Here is a 25,352-nt window from a genome sequence, read left to right on the forward strand (position 1 = left end):
GAAAAATGGGATGGGATGGGAATTGGGGGAATGAGTTGGGCAGATACTATCGTTGCCAAAACAACAAGGTTAAAAACTTGATGTCAGGGAGAGAAAATCAGGGAGCGGAGAGAGCCTGAAGACTTGGAGATTTCACACAGATTCACGCAAAAGAGGTCAGATATGAGGCGAGAGTTCAAAGCAACTTTATGGAAGTCATGGGTGGGTATATTAATATTAATGCTAATAGACTGCTTTGATGCTTTGCTGCCTGTTTGAACTTTTCCTGACTGTTTGAACCAAACTGTGTGTCAAGTGTCAGGATTTGAGTCAGATGAGAGGGAGGCCTAAGCAGAGTTGAGATCCATGACGTGCTATCCTTGAAATCACCTGAAGGGGGCGCCAAAGATGGTTCCAAAAAAAAGATGCCTCAGAGGCTACAAGCCCATGGTATAACGCTAGATTAGGAGGGAGAAAAAAAAGAGATGTGGAAAGAGAAACAATTTTCATAATGGAGCAGCGCTCTCTGACTGGAAAACACAATTATGGGCAAACTGTGGCCACAGCATGAGGGTAAAGTTAAAGAGCCCCTTTAGCAGGACCTAATAGGCCCTGACTACATATGAGCAGAAACACTGGTTCATCCAGAGCACAAGTTTTTGTTCCGGGCCATTACCGTCTTTGTGAATGGTGATTTGACCGAATACACTCAGGTCTGCTCATGCTCTCCTTTATGAGTCCTATGCACATTTTGGAGACAAAGTAGCTTCTGCAACAGAATGTCCCTCCTAATCTGCACATAATATGCTGCACATAGTCTGATTTGGCAGTGAGTCATTTTATAACCTTCCCTCCATTTTTTATGACCACATTACGCATTGATAATAAGGAAAAATCATTTTACAGAAAAATTATTGTGTTTGCCAGCATGTCAGCCTTGCAGTGTGGGAAAGGTGAGCCCAGCTGCTACTGACATGGAGTGGAATCAGCACACGTATATTATGTGTGCTGATTTTAATCTGCATTGCATAGGAGTAGATTTTGGGAGGGGACCAAGTTGACACACACACCTTATTATTTTAAAACTTGGGTCTTCTACAAGAGATCTGCAACCCCTAGGCGGTCCTCAGCGTTACTGCAAGGGGGCTGCCAAAGTATTGTTTGGTTTGGCCTTGATGAAGTGTTTTGATTTCTAAAAGAAAATGTGGAAGTTAACTAGCAGTTACGCACAACTGAAACATATTGGACAATTGCTGTATTGTTATTTCAAATGTATGGACATGCTCGTTAGCAACAATGAATCATTTTTTCACATTTCAAGCAAGAGACTGAAATAACATCGTTCGGAAACAAACATATGATAATTTATTTTGCACTAAGGGGATAATCAGGGTTCTTTTTGAAAGTAAAAGTAGTAGAGGACTTTCATTTTGACAAAATTAAACTACAAATTAGTGCAGAAAAGGCTCATATTGGAGCGAATTTTTAAAAATGCAAGAAATGAATATTTTGCTGGTTAACATTTTCTGGTGGAGGAACCCCAACACCCTTTCATGCACCCCTTCCAATGTTGAAACCAAATCTACGCCTTTGCTGCATAATAATTTTGCAATTGACTTCAGAATACAATAGATGACCGCCACACGATTGTCCCCTCAAACAATAAACATCTGGTTTATTTTCGTCATCTCAATCATGATGCCACACATCCTTTTCGGTTTATGGAACTGAATTTGTAATAAATTGGTTATTTGCGTCGGGAAATTAATGTTGGTTATCAATCACATTTAGAGCGAATTGATTTCAATTAATTGGAAGATGCATCCATCCTCCCCTGCTCTCCTCTCTCACAGCCGATTTCTCTCTAAAGCCCAGCCCCTCTTGCTCATCCGCACACCCCTCCACCTGCTCCTGCTCTCTGCAATTGGTGGGAAACACACACAGTCCCGCCCTGCTGGCAAGCTTTGAAATATATTTACAATGTAAAGTAACCAAGTAAAACCGGCCGAGCCATCATATTCAGGCATACAGTGGGGGAGAAAGTGGGTGTGTGTGTGAGAGAGAGGGAGCATTACTATGTAAAGACCTGCCACTGAGCACTGAGCGCTTGATAAAACACACACTCGTTCACGCACGGTCTGCACGCTGCGCGCCATCACACTCACACACACACACACACAGACGCTGAAGGCGCTGTCGGAGAGTGAACCTGCGGGTTCATGTCACTCTGATTTCTCCAAGGAAGAGGAATACCGAGGAAGAGATCAGAGGGGGGAATATCAGCGACAGCGATGGCTTTCGCGACCGTGTGGAACTACTGCGTCCCTCTCACCATCATCACCGTCGCCTGCCTGGTGCGCACTGGTAAGACTCGCAACCACACAGTGAATGAGTGTGATGTGAATGAGAAGAGTGTTAAGCTGCCTCGATGTGTTGTGGCTTTGCAAGTTTGCTTAAGTCCAACAAGAAGCAGCTGAATGACGCTTAAAAAATGCACCGGGCTCGTTCTGACTGAATGAAGGAGAAAAAGGGAAGCAGGCGCACACCATGGGACAAAAACACGTGCAGTTTACAATCATCCTGCGGACTAATGTTAGTATCCACCGCTGGGTAATTAGAATTAAAGCCCATTGCGCAAGTCTGGACTACATCCGGATTGCTTTTTGGGGAATGAGTCATTGTGTTAACCACTTCTCGGAACGTTTAAGCTGGAAAGACCCCACATTACCTCAAAAACGAAACCAAAAAGTGAAAGTGCAGACCTTTAGCACTTTTTTGCCCACGCAGAAATCTTTTATGGAATCATTCCATGCTCTGTTGACCCGCGTGCGTCATTGCATTTTGATTATTTGCAGTGGACAGATCACATTGTGGGATTTATTGTATCATAGCTGCTGAGGGAGCCGGGACCGGATCCTCAGGAGACGTGTGTATGTGTGTGTGTGTGTGCGCACAGTCATGCATGTAGAGAGCTCCGATTGAATATTCTGACAGCCACATGAGAGCTCATAACAGATGCCCGCAGTGGACCAGACGTGTGTCACACACTAGACAGAGCAGCGGTGTTTATTGCAGCTTTTCTGTTCTGCAGTAGTGTGTGTGGGACTGAGAGGACCTTTGAGACTTCACCTCATCAGATACAATAACGTCTAACAATCAATTGCAAAGCTTTGTAATGGCACCTGCAGTGTCTTTTTTGGTGCTTTTGACTCTCCCCATTGGATTCTCTTAGTCTGGGATAGTCATGCATTGCTTCCTTTGAGGCACAATATATTTCATGATCACTAGTGCATCTGCTGCAAAAACAGGGATTTGGATTAGGCTCAATCATGACTCTGAGCAACTTTAGCCTCATGGTGTTTTGTGCCATCTGCTTGCATGTAGTATAATACAGTCTCATAGCAAACCTTATTAAAAGCTTTAGCAATTCTGACTTAGCAGGAACTGCAACGAGTGCAGATGTTGCCTCGCTTATTTGTGTCCTGTGGTTGTTGTACTCCTTGTTTACCTGAGGCAGCTAAAAGGTTACGCGCTGGGGTCGGACATTGGCACAGTCAGTCCTGTTGTGCTGTTGTGAAGATATCTCTTTTACAAAGGGACGCTCCATAGCCGTTCCTCCGGCTGCACGACATCACCACGGCCCTTTGTATTGATTTCTTCCCTTGTGTGCATTTGTGTGGATCTATTTGTGTTTGCAGCAAAGGGTTGATTTATGCATAAGCATGTAGGCGTTTGTATGTCAGTCTAGAGTACTGTAGAAGAGGTTTGTCTGTGTGTCTGTCTGTCTGGGAGTGTGTGTTGCATGTAAATGCCTGTCTGTGTGTGTGTGTTTGTGTGTGTGCATGAGTGTGTGTGCTACTTACAGTGCTGGTTTTTGCCTGAGCTGCAGGCAACCTCTGCTGGGGGCTGCTCACTGATCACTGTCATTAATCTAGCCACTGACAGGGGCCGGGAGAGACAGGGGGCCAGCAGGGTGGAGGGGTGTTAGAGGCAGGAGGAAGATGGAGGAAGGAGGGAGAAAGAGAAGTGTAGAGATGGTCTGCACAGATGCACATATATGCAGACGTTAAAAACAGTTTCTGATAACAAATCAGCATATTTTCTCCCAGAGAGGAAAATGGCAAAAACTAATCTAGCAGAAAGGGGAAAAGGTGGGAGGCGATGGGGGTTGGTTATTATGCCAGGATAGAGATGGACAGATTGATTGGGCAGATAGACGGATGAGCAGACAGATAGATTGAGAGGGTGCTGTGAGGATGTCGAGGCTGGGAGACTTGGCCCCTCTTTGATGAACGAAGCAGAGAAAGAGGGATGGAAAGATGGAGGGAACGAGAAAGACACAGAAGAGCAAGGGAGAAGAAAGGCAGAAAGACTTCACAGTGTGTCTGACGGGCAGGCCTGAGGGACACACACACACACACACACACACACACACACAGTCACTCACACACAGAGTCAGCGCTGTGTGTTTGTGCACCGAGTGCATGGCTTTGTGGGGGTGGCTGATCCACAGCAGCTGTGGGCCAAACTTCCACCCCACGTACAGTAACAAATGCTATTAACTCCACCTCTGCTGCTTGCCCAACCTTAATCGCTACCATGCATTCCTCCATCACTTCCATTCTTCCACCTCCTCCCCATCCCTCTCCTATGCCTCCATTACCACCTGCCTTATCGCTGTATGCATTAAATCACCTCCATTTGTTTATTTGAATGTGTGCAATGAGAGCCATCCGTTTTGAGCTTGTTCCCCATCACGCTGTTTGGACCTTGGCTGGGGCTCTGGCGGTTGAAAAACGGCAGCAGTTGGACGTACTTGTGGGAGGAGATTTGAATACCAATTATAGCTGGTGTATGTGCACACACACATGCACACACACACACACACACACACACAGAGGCCATGCATAAATCAATGTCGCTGCAGTCACAGAAGGGAGGCCTGGCGTGTAAACACAAACATCAAGGGAAATGCTGTACACCGAAAAACAAAAAAATAAGGATGTGTATGAGCACACGCATAGGTGCGTAAACACGTGTGCACACACACCTTGCCTACAGACAGCTTATGTAGTGCATTTCTTTTGAACATAGGAATAGGACTGCTAATGCATGAGTTTGTCTGAGCCCAATTGCAGTTTCTGATGCTTGTCAGGTGCAGTTTGCATCATTCCTGAGTCAAGATTGCCTTTTTACTTTCTTCCACATTGCGCTGGGTTTGCCATTTCAGCGTCTTTCTTTGTTCTCTAATGCGCTGAAAAAGCCTTCACAGTAAGCCAAGGTTTATCCTTTGATCCAAACCTTGGAGGATAATTCCCCCCCTAAATAAAATAAACTTGTCGACAGTTTAATTAAAAAGAGCGAGACCTTCCTTCCTTGCTCTCTGCCCCGCCATCTGCTGGTTCACAGCGTAAATTTAAACTCGGCGCACAATCACATTTCAGTGTTCCATTCTTTTTTTTCTTCCTGTGATTCCCTGTCTTTTGTAGGTCTAAATAATTGGACAAGCTGAACTTGGCAGACATTGCTGGCATGCCCGTCAACACGAGAGAGGCTGAAATTAGCCTTTTTTAAAAATACGCTGCCTACTGCTGTCGTGCACGGCCCTGTTTGATCAAGCGATGCAGTCTTAAAGGGTCCTGACAGGGTGGCCCACTATCTCAGCTGAGCAACTGCTCACACATAAGCTCCATAAACAAATTGGACTGTGTCGCTATTTGGGCGAGTCATGACTGAGAGAGTTACGGAGCTCAGTGTGGGCTGGTTTTTATTCTCCCCTGGGCTTTTATGGGTCCATTACTCAGAAGCAGAAGAAGTTCCTAGGCTCACCGTTTAGTGCAGGTGATGTATTTTACAGTAATTATCTCCTAATCTGCCCCCGAGCCTTCAATGTGATCTATAACTCCTTGTTTTGAACTGCTGTTGTTTCACACAATTGCATCTCAATAACTCCCTCCAGCATCACAGATGAGGTCCAGAGAGAATTTTATTTTTTACGTCGACTTAAATAGAAATAAAGGGGAATAAGGAATGTCCAGTCATCTTGTTTCCACTGCAAAGTCACTTCACTTGATATGACCATCACATTTTCACATCCTGTTTACGACACTGTTTTGTCCTCAGAGAAGTTCATGTACAAACAGAATACATGAGGCACAGTGATTGAAAGGGGCACACAAAGACACCGATTGGTAATTGAAGCCTTATATCTCATTTGACCATTTGTTTAATAGTCCATTAGTGAAACTTTCTGTCAATCTAATCAGGCCAGCGCTAATGTAGGAACACTCTTTATAGCTGCCACCTCATCTCCTTCCCATTACTATTCCCCAGACAGTGCCGCTTGTGATTATCATAATGGTGATCTATGTCGTCCTTACGTGTCGCTCTCTGAGAACAACTGGCGTTTCCCCAACTTTGCCGCTGAAGTTTTTTAATGCTGAGTGGGATGCCAAGGACATCTGCTCAATTTGCTGGCATCAGAAGCCTGCCAATCAATCCATTGCTTTTAACTCTCCATCCCATCTGATTGGCTGAGCGCAAAAGCGCAACGCCCTCCTCGGGTGCAGCTTTCCAAACTGACCTGATGTCCCCTGAGCCAGCAGCTTTTCTCCAGCCACTGACCCCTCTCGCTGTATATTTGTCTTTGCCACAGGAGTGTGAAATCAGTAAACAGCAATTCCCTTCCACACTGCTTCTTGGCATTATACACAAAGGCAGTTGCTATGTATTCTTTCTACTGGGGTACAAGGTGTACTAATGTCTTGAGCCAGTCGAAGTTGAATTATTGTTGGGGGGCTAGAGGGAGAAAGAGGGAATCCAGAGTCTGAAAAAACATTAAAACACTAACTCCATGGTGTGAGCATTCCTCGCTATTGGTGACACAGTTTCCATGACTAAGAGTAAACATTTATACCTCCTGCTTGGCTGTGGGCTTGTTTAACACCCTCCCTCGTTGTGGTGACACCTGTCTCCAAAGCTCCCGCAGGGCCTCACGCTAACTTGGCCAGACAGCGACCTCCAGTAGCGCCGGTAACCAAGGTGATTATCCACACTCAGGCGCTGTGACAGAGCCCTCACTCGCCTTGATTGGACGAAAGAGACTGATTGAGCCGAAAAGGGCAAGTGCCTAAAATTGAAGCGCTGGAAACTGTGTACTCTGCCAGTGCGGAGGCTAATACACATCCCATCTGGAAGACTCGATGGAGAGACAAGAGGAGTGAACGCCTGGTAATGAGGTGCTCGTCCGAGGGTAAGAAGGATCAGTGAAGGACTTAAACTCAGGTGAAACTGTCAAGGCTGGGCACGGAGCTTGCCAACAAGACCCCATTTTCTTTTACCCTTGGGAGGTCTGTGTGTCCAGTGGCGGCTAGCTGATGAAGAGTGACCAGGCTTAGCCGGGGCACCGAGGGACTGATGGGGTCAGAGAGGTAGAGTGAAACAGAGAGGGGGAGAGATGGCTTGCTGCTCAGTGTATAAAAGAGCGAAGGCGGGGGGAAGGCACCACGGGCATGCGTCACAGACCAGTGAAGCAAAGAGGCGCGGAGCAGAGGAGAAAGTCAGGCAAAGAGGAGTCCAACAAACAAGTGAATGATTGCAGGATTTCAGCTCTGAAATGGGAGGGTGTAGGAAAAAAAAAAGACAAGCGAGAGAGGGAGAGAGAACAAACCCCTGCTGTGGCGAATGACGGATTTAGAAGGCCAAAAAATACAGGCAGGAGGAAAGGGTGAGATTAAGAAGGTGGGAGCAAAGCAAGAAAGTACAGGGTGCTGGTGTGAGGAGAGGATGGGGTGAGAAGGAGGAGGAGGAGGAGGAGGAGGGGAGACAGAGAGATGGATGGTGATACACAGAGATAAAGACGGAGAGAGGGCAAGCACTGTGTAGGTGACCACACCAGAGAGACAAGGTGTCGTGATCGATGAGGTCACAGTATGCACACACACTCTCACACCCACACACACACACGAACAAGCAAACAAGTATTGAAATTGCCTCCCAGCAGCTCATGGCCAGTCCTCCCACTTTCAGAGGAGCTACACGCCGCTTCAGCTCAGAGAATTAAACACCCACACACGCACGGGGCTATTCATCTGTCTGCCATTTAGAATCGCTCTTCGTATCATCGCCATTAATAGGTTGGCTTTGATGAGATTGTCGGATGCTGAAAATTGCCAGTCAAAGCAGCGCTCTATCTACTGGGAAATCAGACGGAGATATCCAGCAAGCGGACACAACAATGCTGAAGAGGTCTCAGATGAGTTTGCTATCTCAGAAAACTCTCAAAATGTCTCTCTCACGAGTAGCAAATTCATCTGAGCTATGATCATGTCTGGCATTGATAAAGTGGTAGTGTCACTTGCAGAGACCTCAGTCAGGACATAATTTTTCCATTTTTTATTAAAGTGTAATCAGATCTGATTAGATCATACTAATGAATGTTTGAAACATCTTTGAAAGAACATTTGAAGTTGGGAGAAAAAAGGGGACATCGGCTCAAACAGAATGTATTTAGCACGCAAAAGATTATCACAGATTATCTCTGCAAATGTTACACATTCTGCTTGACTGTATGTGCTTTAAAAACCAAATGCTATCACTCAATGAAGGACAAGTGATAACAGCAGCTGCCAATAGATCAAACTCAGATTGTAGGACTCCATTCTGGACAGATGCCAAGTGATTGTTGACATAGCCACTGAAAAAAAGACCTCTACTTCAGCTTACTTCCCAGACACACCCCTACGCTCTCTCTTTCGCTATCTGACTAGTCATCTCATTCCCAGGCCTGAGACAAGAGCTTCAACATCAGGAGTAGTAAGCTTTGATCCACTTCATTAGCAACCCGTAAACAACCATTAATTATAGGCAATTAATTAGCAGCACATGAAAACAATCCTCGAGAAGTTGGCCGCTCTAAAAGACCCCCAAGCGCTTGTCAGAAGGAAAGAATGAGAGAGAGAGACATGGACAAAGAAAGGAGAAAGAAAAGAAGAAAAAATGAGGGGAATAAGCCTGCGGTCATGCTTAATGTGCTGGGGTGAGATTTACCGCAATGATTTGCCGGGCTCTTTTGAGATTCATAAGGTCATCAATTCATGCTCTGCTTTCAGCAGGGCAAAACAAAAGTGAGGCTATGCAGCCGTCTGCACTGAAGTAAAGAGAGAAGAAAAGAAGCCGGGCCAAATTGGATTGGTGCTGCGATTGTTTCTGCAGAGATTGTTACAGTTGGCAAGGCCACTTAAAAAGTGGCCAAGCACCAACGACCTTGAGGAAAGCTCTGGCTGATTCTCTCCCAGGATTCATTTTCTCCTGTGCAGCTGAAGGGGAGTTTAAGTGCACGACTGCTGATTCACCTTGTGGCCGTTAACAGGTATACCCCCCCTCACCTCCCATAAAGTGCACCAGCAGACTGAAGCAGTGCTTTGACTCATGTCCACAGACCTGTTCCTATCTCCGTGTCCATCTGTCGACTGAATAATGTTATCACGGACCGCAGAAGGGCCGTGTTGCTCCTTCCTGGCCATTGCCGTAGAGGAGTGGAGTGGAACAGCCGCACGGTCTGTGATACTCAATGAGTTTGATACAAGCCTTGGGCAATGAGTGAAGTTGCGGAGGAACGGTGGTTCATAGCAACTGCCACCCGCTGGGCCATACTGGTGAACTGAGCTGTGAAACAGCTTGCAGAAGTCAGTGGGGTTCTGTGGTTGGTACCAAAGTCATTTTTAGCTTTTGTGGACTCTGTAGCCTCGGACAGCAAGTGGTTTTTGTGTCAGTAATATAGATCCTACAGTTCGGAGAGCTGCAGAGCACACACAGCACGACACTGTCGCCTCTCGACTGCATATACAGTAACATACTTTATTGCAGGAGAAACTAATAAAAGAAAGCCGTGGGGGAATGTTCTTTCATTCTTGATTATTTTCTCCCTTCCCAAGGGCCAAGATGGGTGCCTGCCCGCTGTTCAAGTCACCAAACCTCCAGTTTCCTGCATATCTGACCACAAATTACCCATGGTACATGAGTTTTTTGAAAATGTGCTTTCTCTTATGTGAAAATTCACCACAAAATTATTTAGAATAAGATGACATGACATTATGATTACAAGTGCCAGGCATCATTCTATGTGTCTTGCTTAGCATTAGTGTAAACGTAAGCTACATGCATCTGCGGTTATGTCAAGGTCCTATGAAGCAAAAACTTGACGTATGCTTTGTAAGGCAGGAAATTGAGGCTGCCAGCAAAAATGAAGGCTCGACAATCTTAGGGGAGATTGTATGAGGAAGTGTGAGTCTGCAAAAATGACCAGAAGCTAATTTATCAACGTCAGGATTTGATCAGCTGAGATAACAGAGGAGACGATGCCCATATCTGGTTAATGTGTCACTGTTCGTTAGATAACGCTGCCAAATGTGGAACAAAGCATAATTTGACATTTTGGACAACTTTCTCGGAGACATTTTACTCTGAATACTTGAAAGTTTTATTAACTTAGATAAAAGAATTTAATCAGAATAGAAAGAGCAATTTCAACATTGAAAAAAAAGACACCATTCCACACCTCACTACTCCTTTGCAGACACCACTATATGTTAATGTGTTGTGCGCTTTTTTGTTATTCTGTTATCGCTGACTTGAATAAAAGTCGTACTTATGAATGCAATTCTTTGTAAAAAGAAATATTTATACTGATAATTTCGCCTTATATTTCAATCATTAAGTTATTATCCAAATGACTTTAGCCAATTCTGTTAACTACTACTTTAGTGCGAGAGCCAGGGAAGTTAGACATCTCAAAACTTTCTTAAAGAAGTATTTTACAGCTGGAACGTTGGTCTTTTCATACAACCAGCCTGTCTATGCAGTAGAAAGAAGCAAATTCTCTTTGAAAGTGCTATATGGCCAGCAAAAACAGAGAAAAAAATGCTGTGGCATTCGCTTTTACTTGTGAAGTCAAAAACCTACAACTACCAGAATATACAGCGCCACACAAGACCAATAAATGCTCCTGCTGGTTGGTGACATAATGCGAGCTTATCTGTTTTGACACAGGAAACAATATGGCAGCCAGCTGTGGTTACAGTGAAGTAGGAAGCTAAAATATGTTTCAGAAGCCATTTTAGGTGAGAAATAGGCAATGCAGTAGCAGAATCTTGGTTCATATTTAATCAGCGCTGCTTAGTTTGACAGTCTGTGTTTTTTTTAAGCCTCTGTTTTTAAAATACAGGAAACAGTACTTCTTGTTCACAAATTCCGATACAGTAGTCAAACAGTGCATTTGAATATGTTTCTGAAGACATTTTAAGCGAGAAATAGGCAATACAGTCCCAGAATCTTGGTTTATATTTGATCAACACTGATTAGTTTTAATATTGATCTGAGTTTGGTCAAAGTTTGAAAGAGAGAGAGGGACGGCTTTCTCTTGATCCCCTTCTATGCTCTTTGTGTACATGGTGGAAACAAAGAGACAAATGGAGTTAGTTTTTACACATACTACCCACATTGTGATGATACAAAGCTGGTTAGAAATCGTTAAACTACCGCCTTAACTGCTTTACAGTCATCACTACATCAATAGCTTTTAGGTACAAAACCTCAAATCCTAACTAAATTAGTTGTGTGGATTCATCATAATTACATCAACATTATCATATATTTATCATCACTTACACATATTTTCCCTCAGCTTCTAAAGCAATTCACTCAAAACCGTGACAGCTTTGGTAAGGGGGATTCAAATGAAGTTTTGTGACAGCACACACTACTTGTATATGCAATTATAACTGATGCTTATTTACCATGGAGATGGATTCGAATTGTGCTGTGGGGAAAACGATTTATGAGCTTATGGGGAAAATTAAAAACAAACATAAACCATAGGTAATTAAAAAGCAGGTTGATCCCAAATGATGACTTATGTATAAATCTCTGGCCGTGTTACAGAAGTGTGCACAAATCTGCAGCGAAGCAGACCGGCAGTTTGGCTTCTGCACACACAGACACAAACACACACACACGTACATGCATTTGCATACGCATGAATACAAACATTACACTGCACTCAGGAGACTGGATAGACCTTTTGGAGTTTCCAAACTTATTTACTGCAGCGTGTTGTGCCTTGATGCTCTGTGCTTTTTAAATGCCATGTACCCTCTCTGGCCTCCTTTTTTATGAGCTTCCCCAGGATAGTGTTGACAAATAGAGGGACACACCTGGTGATTGTGTTTCAAGTGCACAAGCATATTCACAAAAGCACATAGACAGCATTTTCAAACATCCATGTAGTACCCCTTTTCTGCCTTTTGTTCTCAAACTAAACCTGTTTTCACTCTTGATCGCTGTACTGCTTCTACTCTCCCTCTTTTTTTACCTTGTTCTTTTTCTACCCCTCCATCTGTCTCTCTTTCCCTCAACCCCTCCCTCCTCTCTGATCCCACACTCCCAGTTCTCCCGCAGTGGGAAGCAGGTTCAAGGGCCTCTGCGGTGACTTGGTGTCTTTTTGTTTGTACTCACCATGATCACTCAAAAGCTTTTTTATCCCTTCTGCCCCCTCCCTGTGTGCCTGTCTTTCCGCGACTAACCTTGTTGGTACTTAAATGCCAAAGCCCATGTCCATGCACACCCTCCGCTTGTGTGCACCAGGTGCATGTGTCCGCATGAATCTGCTCCAACTGTTTCTGAGAGTTTGCAATGAGAGGTAGACTCAGTGATAGTTGGAAAGACAGATTTTGGTGAAGGGAAGAGGGGGGCCTTTTCGTTGCCAGGATCGCTGGCTGATGGATCATTTGGCTAACAGTCTCTCCTGCTTCCCCGCTGCTTGCACCCCATTCCCGCCTCCTCTTCCTATCTACCTCTTATACTGTAGCTGCAGGCGATAGGGATGCCGGGGCCAGGTGTGGAGAGGTAGACAGTGAGAGGAAGAGCAAAGGAGAGAGAGAGAGGATTGACAGGGCCCAGGTGGCCAGCTTGAACGCCTGTGCTTCTGCTCTCACCTTCTCATTTGCATAGACAAAATGGTTTTTCCCTTCTGTCTGACTCTTTATTTTCCTCACTCTCTCCTTCCATTTACACACGCTGCATCGATTTATTTCCAATATTATTTTGTCTTCTCCCCTCCTCTTCTCGCGCCGTTGTTCCTGTTTCTCTGAATAAGTTACACTTCTCCCTTCCTTCCTTTTACTTTTAACTTTCTGTTTTCTTTTTATAGACAATTGCCTTTTTACCTCATACCTCCAGATTTACCTTCTCTCCCCATCTCTCTTGCTCTGGGCTTGCTGAACTGTGCATTTTATACTTATATGCTGCACTGCAATATTCTGGAGGAGGAGGCTTATTTTCACCGTACGTGCACTTCAGAGACCATGCAGTCCCCCCAACCATCTCCATTCATCTCCCACCCACCTTTTCTTGCTCCCATGACTGTTTTTAACTCACCCTATATCTTCTCTCCCCCTCCCTGCACCATCCTTGCCCCTCCCACCTTTTATTCCTCTTGAAGTCTGTGCATAACTTTGTTTTCCTATTATTTGCAGCAAATCAGAGTTTAGCTCCTTCATATTTAATTCCCTCATCTACTTCCTACCAATCTCCTGCGATGAGGCCATCACTCACACACAAACACACACTTCATCACTCTCCTTTTTCCACCTCTACCTTTTTCCATCTCTCTCCCTTAACCTCTGTGGCACTTTATCTCACTTATCCATTATATATCATGATTCACCTCTTCTACTTGGCCTGTTCTTGGCATAGTGGCCGTTTTACAGTTGTGTGTGCTGCTGTGTAGGTGTGTGTTGGGAGAGAGGCTGAGTAGTATTCTGCTCACACATGCAGGCACATACACATGCATCGTTGTCCTGGCGTTTTTGTCATGCCAAACACACTCCTGACTGGCTCAGCCTGAGCCTAAATTGTGCATAAGCACGAACATGCTCTTAGAAATATAATTTTAAATAGTTTGGGTACTTTTTTAAAAAAATCAAAACACACATCTAAACAAGCCTTCCTTTAGAGATATGCCAGGGTCTCATCTGTAAAATTCCCCAGATATATAGAAGCCCACATATAGACTTCCACATATATACAGGTGACACTGTCTGTCAGATAGTAGCACGCGAAATTTCTGTGCACTCACACACATATAAACACACACACGCTCACAAAAACAGCCATCAGGTTCCTTCAGAATTGCTGAATTGAGTTATGTAGCCTGTCAGTCAACTCCAGGCTCCCACACACACACACATACACACCCCCCTGACAGATTCCTTCCACACACACACATCCGCCCGTCTGACGGTGCATATTTCGCATGGGGAAGGGACTCAATTACGGCGAAGGTGAAAGAAGCAATAAACACTGCACAGATACAGTGAGGCGCGCTCAGCAGCACTGCAGTCAATCACAGAGCCAGGTAGGTAGCCACTGCCGCTTTGCTCATCCAGTTGTGAAGTGCAGAGAATGGCCAGGGGTGGCGGATGGATAGAGAGAGGGAGGGAGCGAGGAAGGGTGTAGAGAAGCAAAACGCTGCCATCCGACCCTCCTGAAAATTATGTGCCTGTAACCAACTTACATGGACCTGCCACTGAGAGGACAGAGAGGTGGGCTGGATGGAAGGAGGAAGGCAGTGGGAGATGATAACAGCCCACCTTAATTTCAGCCCTCAGCATACACACACATCGATAGTCATATTCTGTACACAAACAAACACACTCACACACTTGACCATCGCTGGCACTGCAGCAGAGCTGCATGATTTGGTCACCCACCCACACTACAGGACCAACAGCACAATCGCACAAAATAGTGCATCGTTTGCCTAGGATGCATCTGTTGCCCTATCCCTGTTTGCATGTGTGGGCTTATGTGTGATATAACCAACACCTCGCCTGATGTTGTTGGTGCCATTTTTAATACAGTGGGTTGAATATATTTTGGAGACTATACACATGACAGCTTACCGCCTCAGGAATTTACACACTGTAACTATGATGGTTTTTTTTTAATGAATTCAGGGAAGAGTTGTGCTTTTTAGGCTTTTTCTTTGTTAAACTGAATGAACAGATAATTCTAATTTATTACAGGTCTTGTTGTATGGTATGTATCTTTATTCCTTTTGCCGTTTCTTGTACTCTAATGGTGTCCACACACCATTCCCCTTGTGAGTGAGTTTTTTGGGATGTGCATTCAGGAAGAATCACCACTACTTGGCCACAATTGGTGTCATGATGAAATTCGTACAAGTTAACTGCTGAGATTTGGGAACACAGCCACCAGGGGCGTGGCATCAAACGCTGGACCTTATGCATAAGCAGTCCCTGTGGGTCCCCCGTCCTTTCTCCCTTGATCCATGTCTTCTTTTGAATTGTTTTACTAAGTCAGTTTGTTTTCTTTCCCTTACTCTCTTTTTTTTCTTTTCCCTTTGTTGCGGAAAGACATGACAGTACGTTGGTGCTCCAGCATAACAAGCATCATTCGGGCTAGACAAGTCCTATTGTAAGTTCAGTCTTTTGACAAGTTTGTTCAGCAAATTTTAATTTAGTTATGGCACTAATTACTTTGAAACAAAAAAAAACTGTAAAAAAAACCCTAAACTATTCATTTCAGGCTTTTTAAGGCTTTGAGTATTTAAAAAGTAGCTGTTAGACAATCATTCACTTTTTAAACCAACTCTCAGCTTAGCCAAACTTACTAAGAAGACAGGGGATGACTTTCTGTGTAGAGCGGATCTTCAACTAAATAGAAGGGTGGCTGTTTGGTCCCTGACTCCTCCAATCAACATGTCAAAGTATCTTTGGGCAATATAAGGAAGCCCAAATTTCTCCTGATCCTGTTCCATCAGCATGTGAATGTGTGTGAATGTTTTAAACTGAGTAGCAGGTGGCATCCTGTAAGGAAGCCTCAGCCACCAGTGTGTGAACATGTGTGTGAATGGTTGAAGTTGGCTTGTTTACAACCTGTCTGACCATCTTACTGTTTGTGTTTCTTACTCCTGGTGAGTACAGTTTCATCACAACCAACAGAAATTATATCCAACATTACAAAAACAACACTCAAGCTGTAAAAACCTGGAATCATCATCTCGAAGCACCAGTCCCTGGCTGCAGATACACTGAGCCAGGACAGAAATGTGTTCGTGATTCTGATTTTTGGCAGCCTTGGGCATGTTCACAAACTGACAGTTAGTGGGTTACACCTGGCAGGCTTACCAAAAATACATACAAAAAAGAGCCAGACAGCTGACAATTGGGCTCCATCTCTGCCTATTTGTGTGGCACAGGTGGTGTTTTCTTACCTTACTTGTCAGAGAATGTACCTGCATCCTGAAGGAGCAGTGATTTACCTGCAGTGTATTCCATTTTAATTCAGTTTGAAATGTTTCTGTATAATGGAGGCGATCTGTTGCTGCCAATGGATCGAACAGACTTTCACATACTTGAAGTTGGTGATGTTCTGCCATGCACCCACCTACACGTGAACGTACACACAGTTCTGAAAAAGTTTCATTCCCACTCCGCATTCCCACACACACAATCCAGGCCAACAGACGGAGGTTTGTACATATATATATGTGTGCATGCATGCAGTGCACATAAAAGAAGGTGGGTTGGTGGGTGAATGAACACCTACTCAAACTTGCACACGGGTCACACGGTGACACTTTAGTAGTCGCATTAACAGCATCACACGAAGTCTGACTTGATAACTACAGCAGAGGTAGAGAGAGGAAGCGAATGCCTACTGAGAATCTAATAGTTCCAGCAGCTCTCTCACTTACCTCAGCTACCTTTCGATCCTATCTGTCTCCCTCCATCTTTTATTCATTTCTGTTCCCCACAGCACATCCGTATTTCTCTCTGCCTCCTCCCCTGTCTCCCTCTCTTCCCACCCTCACACTTCTGAATTTACCACCAAGCCTTGCCTTTTGGCAGTTCCTTCATTTCTCCCGCCCTTGTTCCTCTCTCCCTCTGTGTCTTTTTCTCTCGTTCTTCTTGGCCTCCCTTACTCTCCGTCATAGTCTCCTTTGCTCAGTCTCAGTATCCAATCCCATTCTTTTGTACTTGGCCCAAACCTCTGCTCCTCTTTTTCTGTCTCTCACTCTGCACCTTCTTTCAGAAGTGTGACTTGGCAGAGATTTATGGAGGGAAAGCCTACAAGAGAGGGGAGGGGGAAAAAAAGTTGAGGTCAGGCGCACCGCCAGGGAGAGACCCGTACTGTAAAGAGCATCGCAAACACACATCCGCCAGCTTTAGATTAATCTTATTAATTGCTTGCGCAAAACTCAGGGGTTGTGACACTCTTGTTATTGCTTTGTGTTATTAATAAGAAGAGTTACGGAATGGAGGGGCTGAAATCAATAAGCAGGCTTAAGGGGAAATTAAACAAGGAGAGAAGGGGACAGGGCACACGGACAAACTTGGAGCAGCTCGGACATTGTTATTAGTTGCTGCTGCCCTTTAATGAGGGTTATTTAACGGGCCAGAAAACAGGCGCACACAGCAACCAGCAAAGTGAATGCTGATTTCGAGCTCCAAGTACAAACCAAAGTCTGACAGAACTCTTTTTATACTAAACTGAAAACAATGGGAGTGAAATATGAAGGTGCCGGAAAAAGCAAAGAACTTGGCCAAAACCCCTCTAGCCTGCTACCCCCCCTCAGCATACTCACTCTGGCTGTGTGTGCCGTTTGTTCCACTTTTATCCTCATTTACCTCTCTCTGCTCTGGGTCTTGCTTTATCAGTCTCCCTCGCTCTCCCCCCTTTTCCCACAGCGCCTTTCTTTTATGGGAAGTGTATTCATTACAGAACAATAAAGGCCTGATTGGAAAGAGTGGACCGTCTTTCAGAATGGGGTGTAAAAAAAAAAGCAGGACAAGAAGCAGAGAGCATGTGACGGCATTACACACCTGATGTCTTCACTCAAAGGTAGCCCTGATTCTCTCCACGCCGCTGCTTAACTCTCAACATCAAATCAGAGCACCTGTGATAGAACATTGTTTTTTTACGCTATTAGAGTCGAGTTCTAGGAAATCAGCTGCGCTTTTACTGCTGCACTCAGCCTGCAGTGCAAATATGGAGCAACATGGGTTTCAGAGTCACTTTAGCAATGCTATATTTACATTTAACAATTGTCTGGATCCGAGTGTGACACTCGTTCAATTATGTGATGTGTCTCCCCTGTGTAAACATGGCACCGCGGTGTAATGTAATTCACTGCAATAAAGACATCTCAAGGGTGGATGACAGAGATAAAGCAGTCACACAACCTCATCTGCATGGTGTTAGTTCAGCCTGGGTTATTACTCCCAACTTTTCTTTCAATTTTTCCCCTGTCTGCTTTTATTTTCCCCTTCACTCAAAGAACATAGAAGATTCTCAATTTGGATATAATTGTTAATGGTATACCATAGGAGATTTTTGGTTAGTGTTTGTAAGGAAGCTCACCAATGGAAATGAAAGTAAAAGCCAACCCAAATTCACTCTTGTTTGGTCCTCTGCCTGTCTTTATTTGTGTGTGGGTTGTTTTTTTTTTCGGCACTATGCCTCTTGCCTTACAGTCTGGCAGCTGGTCGCTCCCTTTCTAAAAAGCCCAAACTTCACCTGAGTGCTGTGTGGGTACACGCCCATAAACATCAAAGTAAATAAGAAGAAAATAGAGGCAAATAGAGGCTCTCTTTTTCAGAGAGAAAATATTGACCGCCACATACGTCTAGCTGGTCAAAAGTGATGATTTAGAGAGATTATTTATATATGAGTCTATATGTTGTTGTCTTTTATGGAAATCATGCATATTATAACTTTAAGTAATGTTAATGACAGTTAAGTCAACAAACTTGCACCTACTCATTTAGAAACTTGTGGTTACACATCATCAGAAACAGTGTTGAAGTTCTCAAGATTAGCCTCAAGACCATTTGTTAGCTTACAAAAAACAAAGGAATATTGATATCCCCACACATAAAATTCACCACCGCAATGCCTTTAGATTAGTTTATCAAGACATTTCTCATCATGTACACACACTTGTATATAGTATTGCAATAGAAGAGGAGAGTCTTTGTTTTCTGTGGGTATTTTTATGGGAGTGTGGCTCTCTCACATAAATTTGAGGTTGTTTCTATGGTTTGCTTGTTCTTCATTTTATTGTGAGCGTGTCATACAGTGCGGCTCTGATCTTGGTCTTGGTGTCGATGCATTCTGGTCTTGGTCATGACTTGCTCTTGATTTTAAGTGGTCTTGACTAAAACATTGTCCAGAAATGTGTGTTTGTGTTTGTTTGTGCATTGCCAGAAACACGTAATTCGAGACAGTCTGATATATTGGTAGATAGCTAATTGGAGATGCATTATATCAGTGTCAGTGAATTTGCTGGCCGGTAATTATCAAGAAATTGCAGGAAATAAATGCCAAAGATTCTTGTTTGAGGTAACTTAGAAACACCACAAAGAAATTAATGGATCCTTATAAAAGATGTTTGTTTAAGCAAGAAAATGAATATTGAATACTGGAACATCTATCATTATCAGATAAAGAAATAACTCAAATACTAATATGGGACTCTAAAGTCCTGCATCAGTCTGCCAATAATTTATTCCACGATCAATGGCATGACTAACATGAACTTACAATGAAGGTAAAATACATGCACTTATGTCATAATATTGTTGCAATTATGTAATGTTTGGCAAATTACACATCTAATATTGTTCTTGAACATATTTTACATGGCACCTAATTGGATTATATACTGTATATGTATATATTTATGCATCATAAAGGAAGTTCAGAGTTTAACTGGTCATGTGAGAAAAACACATCACACATGAAAGAAAATTAAAAGTAGAACTTATGTTTCCTCTTCTTCTTTTTTGTTTTACTCTGAAAAGTTGCCAAATGTGTTGACATCATCACTGGCTTCCCTCAGCCACCATTAATGATTTTGTGAAAGACTTTATAACCGGCAGACACTTTTATTGCATTCTGGCACAGAAAAGCTCAGTGGCATTTCATTGGAAAACAGTCCAGAAACTGAAACTATACAAAGTCTGCACTGCACTAGACGGACAACAGAAGAAGAAAATGCCCATCCTATACAAACTGCTGAAGCAATAAAAGCAAAATGACTAATATTGTAAAACAAATAGTGAGGTGATGGGAGAAAGATTGGTTGGGGAAATAGATGCATCCTATAAGACAAGGATGTTTCAGCTTGAGTTTAATTAAAAATAACAGTAGTCATGTCTTTGTTTTCTAACATCCAGTTCAATGAGTTGTTTCTCAGAAAGATTGCTCTCATAAAGCAGAATCAGCTGATAATTAATGTAAATAGTTGTTATGAAGAATAGTCAAACATCAGATTTCACAACATATTTTCTGTTGAGCGAGCTTAGTTCCCAAAATGTGAGCTCATGCTGCCCTTTTTGCACAGTCTATTTAGCCAAAAAACGTTGACAGCACTGATGAATCTGGCCCGCAGGTGTTTACAGGTGTAGACAAGTGCAGTATCGATGCTCTGGGGTCCAGACAATTCAAAACTAAAAGTCTGTGACATCACACAGAAGCAGAAATCTGCATGTGCAAACTCTCTGCCAGATTTATTAACTGCTGTATTTGCATTGTTGTGTCAAATTCATCTCAAATAGGTGTGAAATTTTACGCAAGGGCATGCGTGACGCCTGTTCACACAATTATCCAATAATGGATGTCAGCAAATCCCTGTTTGACCTTATTTGGACATAAACCAGACTTGTTTTGTCCTTAATCTGGCATTGGCAACATCCTCTGACAGCTCTACGGCAGTCATTCTTGTAATTACACACATCCATTACACACTGGTATGTTGTGAGCCATAACTGCCTTTTCATGGCGCATGTGCATCTCATGTATAATCCCGTGCATGTTATTCCCACTTTACTGCACAGTTAAAACATGCTGTATATATCTACTTTCACAAGAATATAAAATCATGTGCGATGTTATTGCTCTCATCTATGAATGTTATGCAGAGCCCTGCTGAAAATGTGTTGAGACCGACAGCATGATGTGCTGGAAAGATTAAGGCTCCAAATAAAGTGTAGCCCAAAGCCCAAATTTCCTCTTTGATGTTATCTTTCTCTTTGCCACATTTTCTTTTTCTCAGTCAAGTCAGTGCGCTCATGAAGGTCTTTGTAAGCACGGTGCAAAGCAAGCATGGAGGTTAGTGCTGAAATGATGGCTTGAATAATCGAGTAGTCAGTGGCCAGAAGATTAATCGACAGTTATTTTGGAAACAGAATAAGCTTTTGAGAGGCCTGATTCTGTGTTGGAGGACTCACAGAAGAATGACTAAAACTGAAGCGGCAGAAGCCGAGATATCCTGACTTTCAGTTCCAGTTTTAGGCACACAGGCGGTCTGTTAGTTGAGATAACCGTGATGACATCACCATGACATCATGAAGAGTAATTTTTTTCAAACTTGACAAAGCTCCTCCACAGAAACAGAGAACATTATGCGACTGTTTTCCAAGACTGAATACTAACCATGACGAGTACACTGACCTTCTTGTCAAGCCTTGTAAATAAGACTGACAAGGCTTGACAAGACAAGACCTTCTTCTGTAAAATTTTTGAAGTGTCCTGGAAAATATTTTTTTAACAGCAATTGCAAACTTTTGCCAGTTTCAGCTTATCACGTGGGAGAATTTGCTGCTTTTTTGTTTTATATGATTTTGAATGGAATGTTTTTCAATTTTAGACATTTAGTTGGACAAAATAAGCTCTTTGAGTTGTCACCTTTGATTCTGAGAAATTGTGTTTATCACATTTTACCGACTTATTAACAGCTTAGCCTGGAAGGAACTCGTTCAGACTTCCTTTTAAAAGCAAGTGCAAAAAGTAGCACATGCACTCTACACATTATTTTTGTTTATGTGAATCCAGTGACATCATGATCTGTTGAAAAGAGCATAAGGGTCGGTTTATGGCCGATGTGCGACATGTTGTTTGACTGAATCAAAGTTCCAAAATGGTTATAGTTATTCTGAACAGCCAGGTGGATTAAAAAGCCGGCTGGCATAGAAAATAGGGAGGAAAAGTTATCGTTTTTATCATAGTTGTTTTGAAGAGTTGAGGCTTTCCTTCTTTTTCTTTTTCTTTTTTTTTTTTTTGAGCCAGAAGTAACCATATTTAGATGAGAGGTTGGAGCTGCGGAGGTGCAAGGGTTGGATTAACCAATCAGAGCCGAGGAGTCATTGCTTCTGAACTGCGGTCAAACTGTCAAACTAGAAGGTGCTGATCAAATATGACTCAAGATTCCGTCACTGTGTTGCCTATTTCTGGTCTCAGATGTTTTCATAAACGTATTTTAGTGCACTGTTTAGCTGTAAAATGAGACATTTCCAGCCGATTGGCGGTGCTTGGTACTACTGTATCCAATGGCAGCCAGGTCATAACCTTTATAATTTACAGCAATAACTGAATCTTGATTCATATTTGATTAGTGCTGCCTATTTTAACAGTTTGGCAGCAATCATGAACAGTGATTGACATGATTGACAGTTGTGTTAAAGACTCTCTGATTGGTCCATTTTGGTGTGTAGATCCTAGCAAGTGCACTAAGAGGCACGAAGGAGAGGAAGTGGGACATGATTTTTTTCACAGCTTATCTGTCTCATGTACTTCTTGTAGAACATAGTGACAGTTTCAGCAAATATGAACTTATTTTCATAAAAGTTACTGACTGTATTTTTAAATATGGAAATAAAGTAACAGATTTTAAGACTTTATGTCCTGAGAGACCTTCATAGTGTTGCACTCAGTTGTACACATGAAAAATGCCACAAAAAGTTGTGTGCCAAATGAAAAAAAAAAAACAGCTTGAGAGAGAGGTTCAAACTCAGTGTACTTTATCACCTCTGCACAGCTGGCCAGTCATTGAGTGAAGTGGGTGTGAATGTCATATCGTTAGTTTCGGAAAGTTACAAAAATGTTAGGACACAGCCCTCCTTATCTGACGTTGGAAAAGTGTTGGAGGAGGGAATTTCCAAAAGTATTAGACAGGCAGTTCTGATGGAGTGCCGGCCCTTTAAACTAAGCTAGTGTGAGTGTGGGAGCACGTAGTTGCAGGCATGTATTTGCACATTTATTAACATGCAGACACACTTGCATAAAGCACATACATACACAAACACACACCACCTGTTTTTCAGGATGAATCAGTATGAATCTCAGTCTGCAAAGATTTGCCTTGGCTGTGCAGAAATGACCCACTTTATTTGAAGTTGAAACGCATCAGTTATCACCTAGAACTGCTAATACAGCAGCATTATTCACCAACTGAAACATCCAGCACAAAGGGAGGACGAGAGTACGTTTCTCGCTATAAATCAGATGACAGATATTTTCGCCTGTGCATCTTTACTTTTGCTTTTTCATTTGAGTGTATTAATGTGTTTCAAGAGATTGGGTGCGTGTGTGTGGGTGAGTGTGTGTGGGATTTATCTGTGTGTGCGTGCTCAGACTTGGTGTTTGTTGCTGTTTCTGTTTTGAAAGAGTACAAAGAGCCCGTGGTGGGAGTGAAAGCTCAGCCTCTAGTGCTATAGGCCTCTGATGGAGAGATTAGCAGGAAGAGCTGTGAAATAAAGAGTGTTAATTAAAAGCAGAGAGTGGAGGTGTGGGAAAATCAGGTAAGAGAGATAACATGGAGCCGGGGAGCTGAATAAAAAATTATTTACCTGCCCACACATGGACTCACACACGCGCGCGCACACACACAAAACCCATTTTAACCTGAGAAGATGGAGGTTGAGGGATAAAATGAGCAAGTTAGTGATGTGGAAAGAGTGCAAGAAAGGGAGAATCGCTGAGTAGGAGGCAGCGGGAATAAGGGATTAATTGAATCTGATTTTAATCCTGCTGTTCGTGTCTGTTTGGTTGTATACACTTTATGCTTAAATTTAAAGGGTGGGCTGGTGTATGTGCTCTTGTTCTTGTTCCAGGAGGTCAAATAAGGCGTTGAAAAAGTGAAAGCCATTGTGGCTGTGATGGCAGATTAAGAAGAGGAAGGGAGCTATCTGCCTCACTTCCTTTCTCCATGTTTGAAGTAAATGGAAGGAGATAACATTTGAGTCAGGCACCCGAGATGATTGCAGTTTCTAAGTATAACATAATTACAGAGAGGAATAATGTTTATGTGTCTGAAAGAGAGACAGAAAGATAGAGGAAGGGTGAGGAGGAAAGGCACGGAGAGAATGAAGGAAGCTCATAAAAACTGTTTTAACCAACAAAGTTGGGAGTTACGGGGGGCTACGCTGGAGAAAGTTGCCGAGGTGGAAAGGGCAGTGAGAGGGAAAGCATGAAAAGAGAGAGGCAGCGAGCAAAAGGGATTAATCGAAACGGATTTTAATCCCGCCGGTGATATTAGGGTGAGTTATATTTGGGGGGTGCCAGGGGGCGGGAGTTTAGCAGGAGGGGGAGAAAAAGACGGAGAGTGTGGAGGGAGGGGGGATTACATCTGTAAATCATTTTAATGACGCCTCTCCTCTGCATTAGGGGGCAGCCAGGAGGCCAAACAAACAGTGTGTAATTAGAGCAGGGGAATGGGAAATAGAGACGACGAGAGAGCCGGGGCAAGGGAAAGTCATTTGGTAAAGTAAAGGATTGGAACAGGAGACCTTTGGACAATAATGGTTATGGCTCTCATTATATGGTGCCGCTGTTAAGAAATGAGACCTGACAAGGTCCGTGTAACCACCGAGGAGGAGGATGAAGGTGAAGGTGGCCATGGCGATGACGTCGTTATGATGATGATGATGGTGGAGGTAATAATGTACCATCCTCCTGGGTGGGGGATGATAGCGATGAAGACACTGGTGGTAACGCTGATTATGATTATGATGGTTGGAATTATGATTACAGTAATGGAGCTGATAATAAATGTGATGGCGGTGTCATGGCTGCCAGGGCTGTCAGTTCTACTAATTATCAATCCATCCAATTTCAATACCCCCTTATCCTGTGCAGGGTCACAGGAGGGCTGGAGCCTTTCCCAGGATGCATTAGGCAAGAGATGAGAGGTATATTACAGGGTTATCACATACAATATAGTCATGAACTCACATTGATGCCGTCGAGTTCCTAATTGAACCTGAACTGTACCTGAACTGGGCTGTTGGGAAGAGCTGGAGTCCCTGTGCTGTCCGTTCTGCTAATTATTCTCAGCTAAATTTAAACTATTTTGAGCTGTTCCACATAATTGTGTGTCTGAGAAGTCGGTGTGCTCTTTGGGTTCAGTACAAAGTGAGCAGCAATTTTAAATGCAGTATCCAAGCAGTTATTTTTCACTTGCAAAAAAAGGAAGCAAGAAAAACAAAAGGTTGCAGAGCTTAACTTTTATG

At 43.2% G+C, this 25,352-nt stretch overlaps 1 protein-coding gene across 1 annotated transcript in view; it reads left to right on the forward strand.

The window, feature by feature from the left end:
• The first annotated feature begins 1,977 nt into the window (after positions 1-1,977).
• Positions 1,978-25,352, forward strand: part of cadm4 (cell adhesion molecule 4) — a 191,817-nt gene continuing 168,442 nt past the window's right edge. The window contains exon 1 of the mRNA XM_042490207.2: positions 1,978-2,343. Coding sequence (XP_042346141.2) covers positions 2,271-2,343 — 73 coding nt within the window. The 5' untranslated portion in view covers positions 1,978-2,270. The remainder of the gene's footprint in view (positions 2,344-25,352) is intronic.

Source organism: Plectropomus leopardus, chromosome 11 (genome assembly GCF_026936395.1).
Source record: "Plectropomus leopardus strain MGB_pleo_1.0 chromosome 11, ASM2693639v1, whole genome shotgun sequence".
NCBI classification, from domain to species: domain Eukaryota; kingdom Metazoa; phylum Chordata; class Actinopteri; order Perciformes; family Serranidae; genus Plectropomus; species Plectropomus leopardus.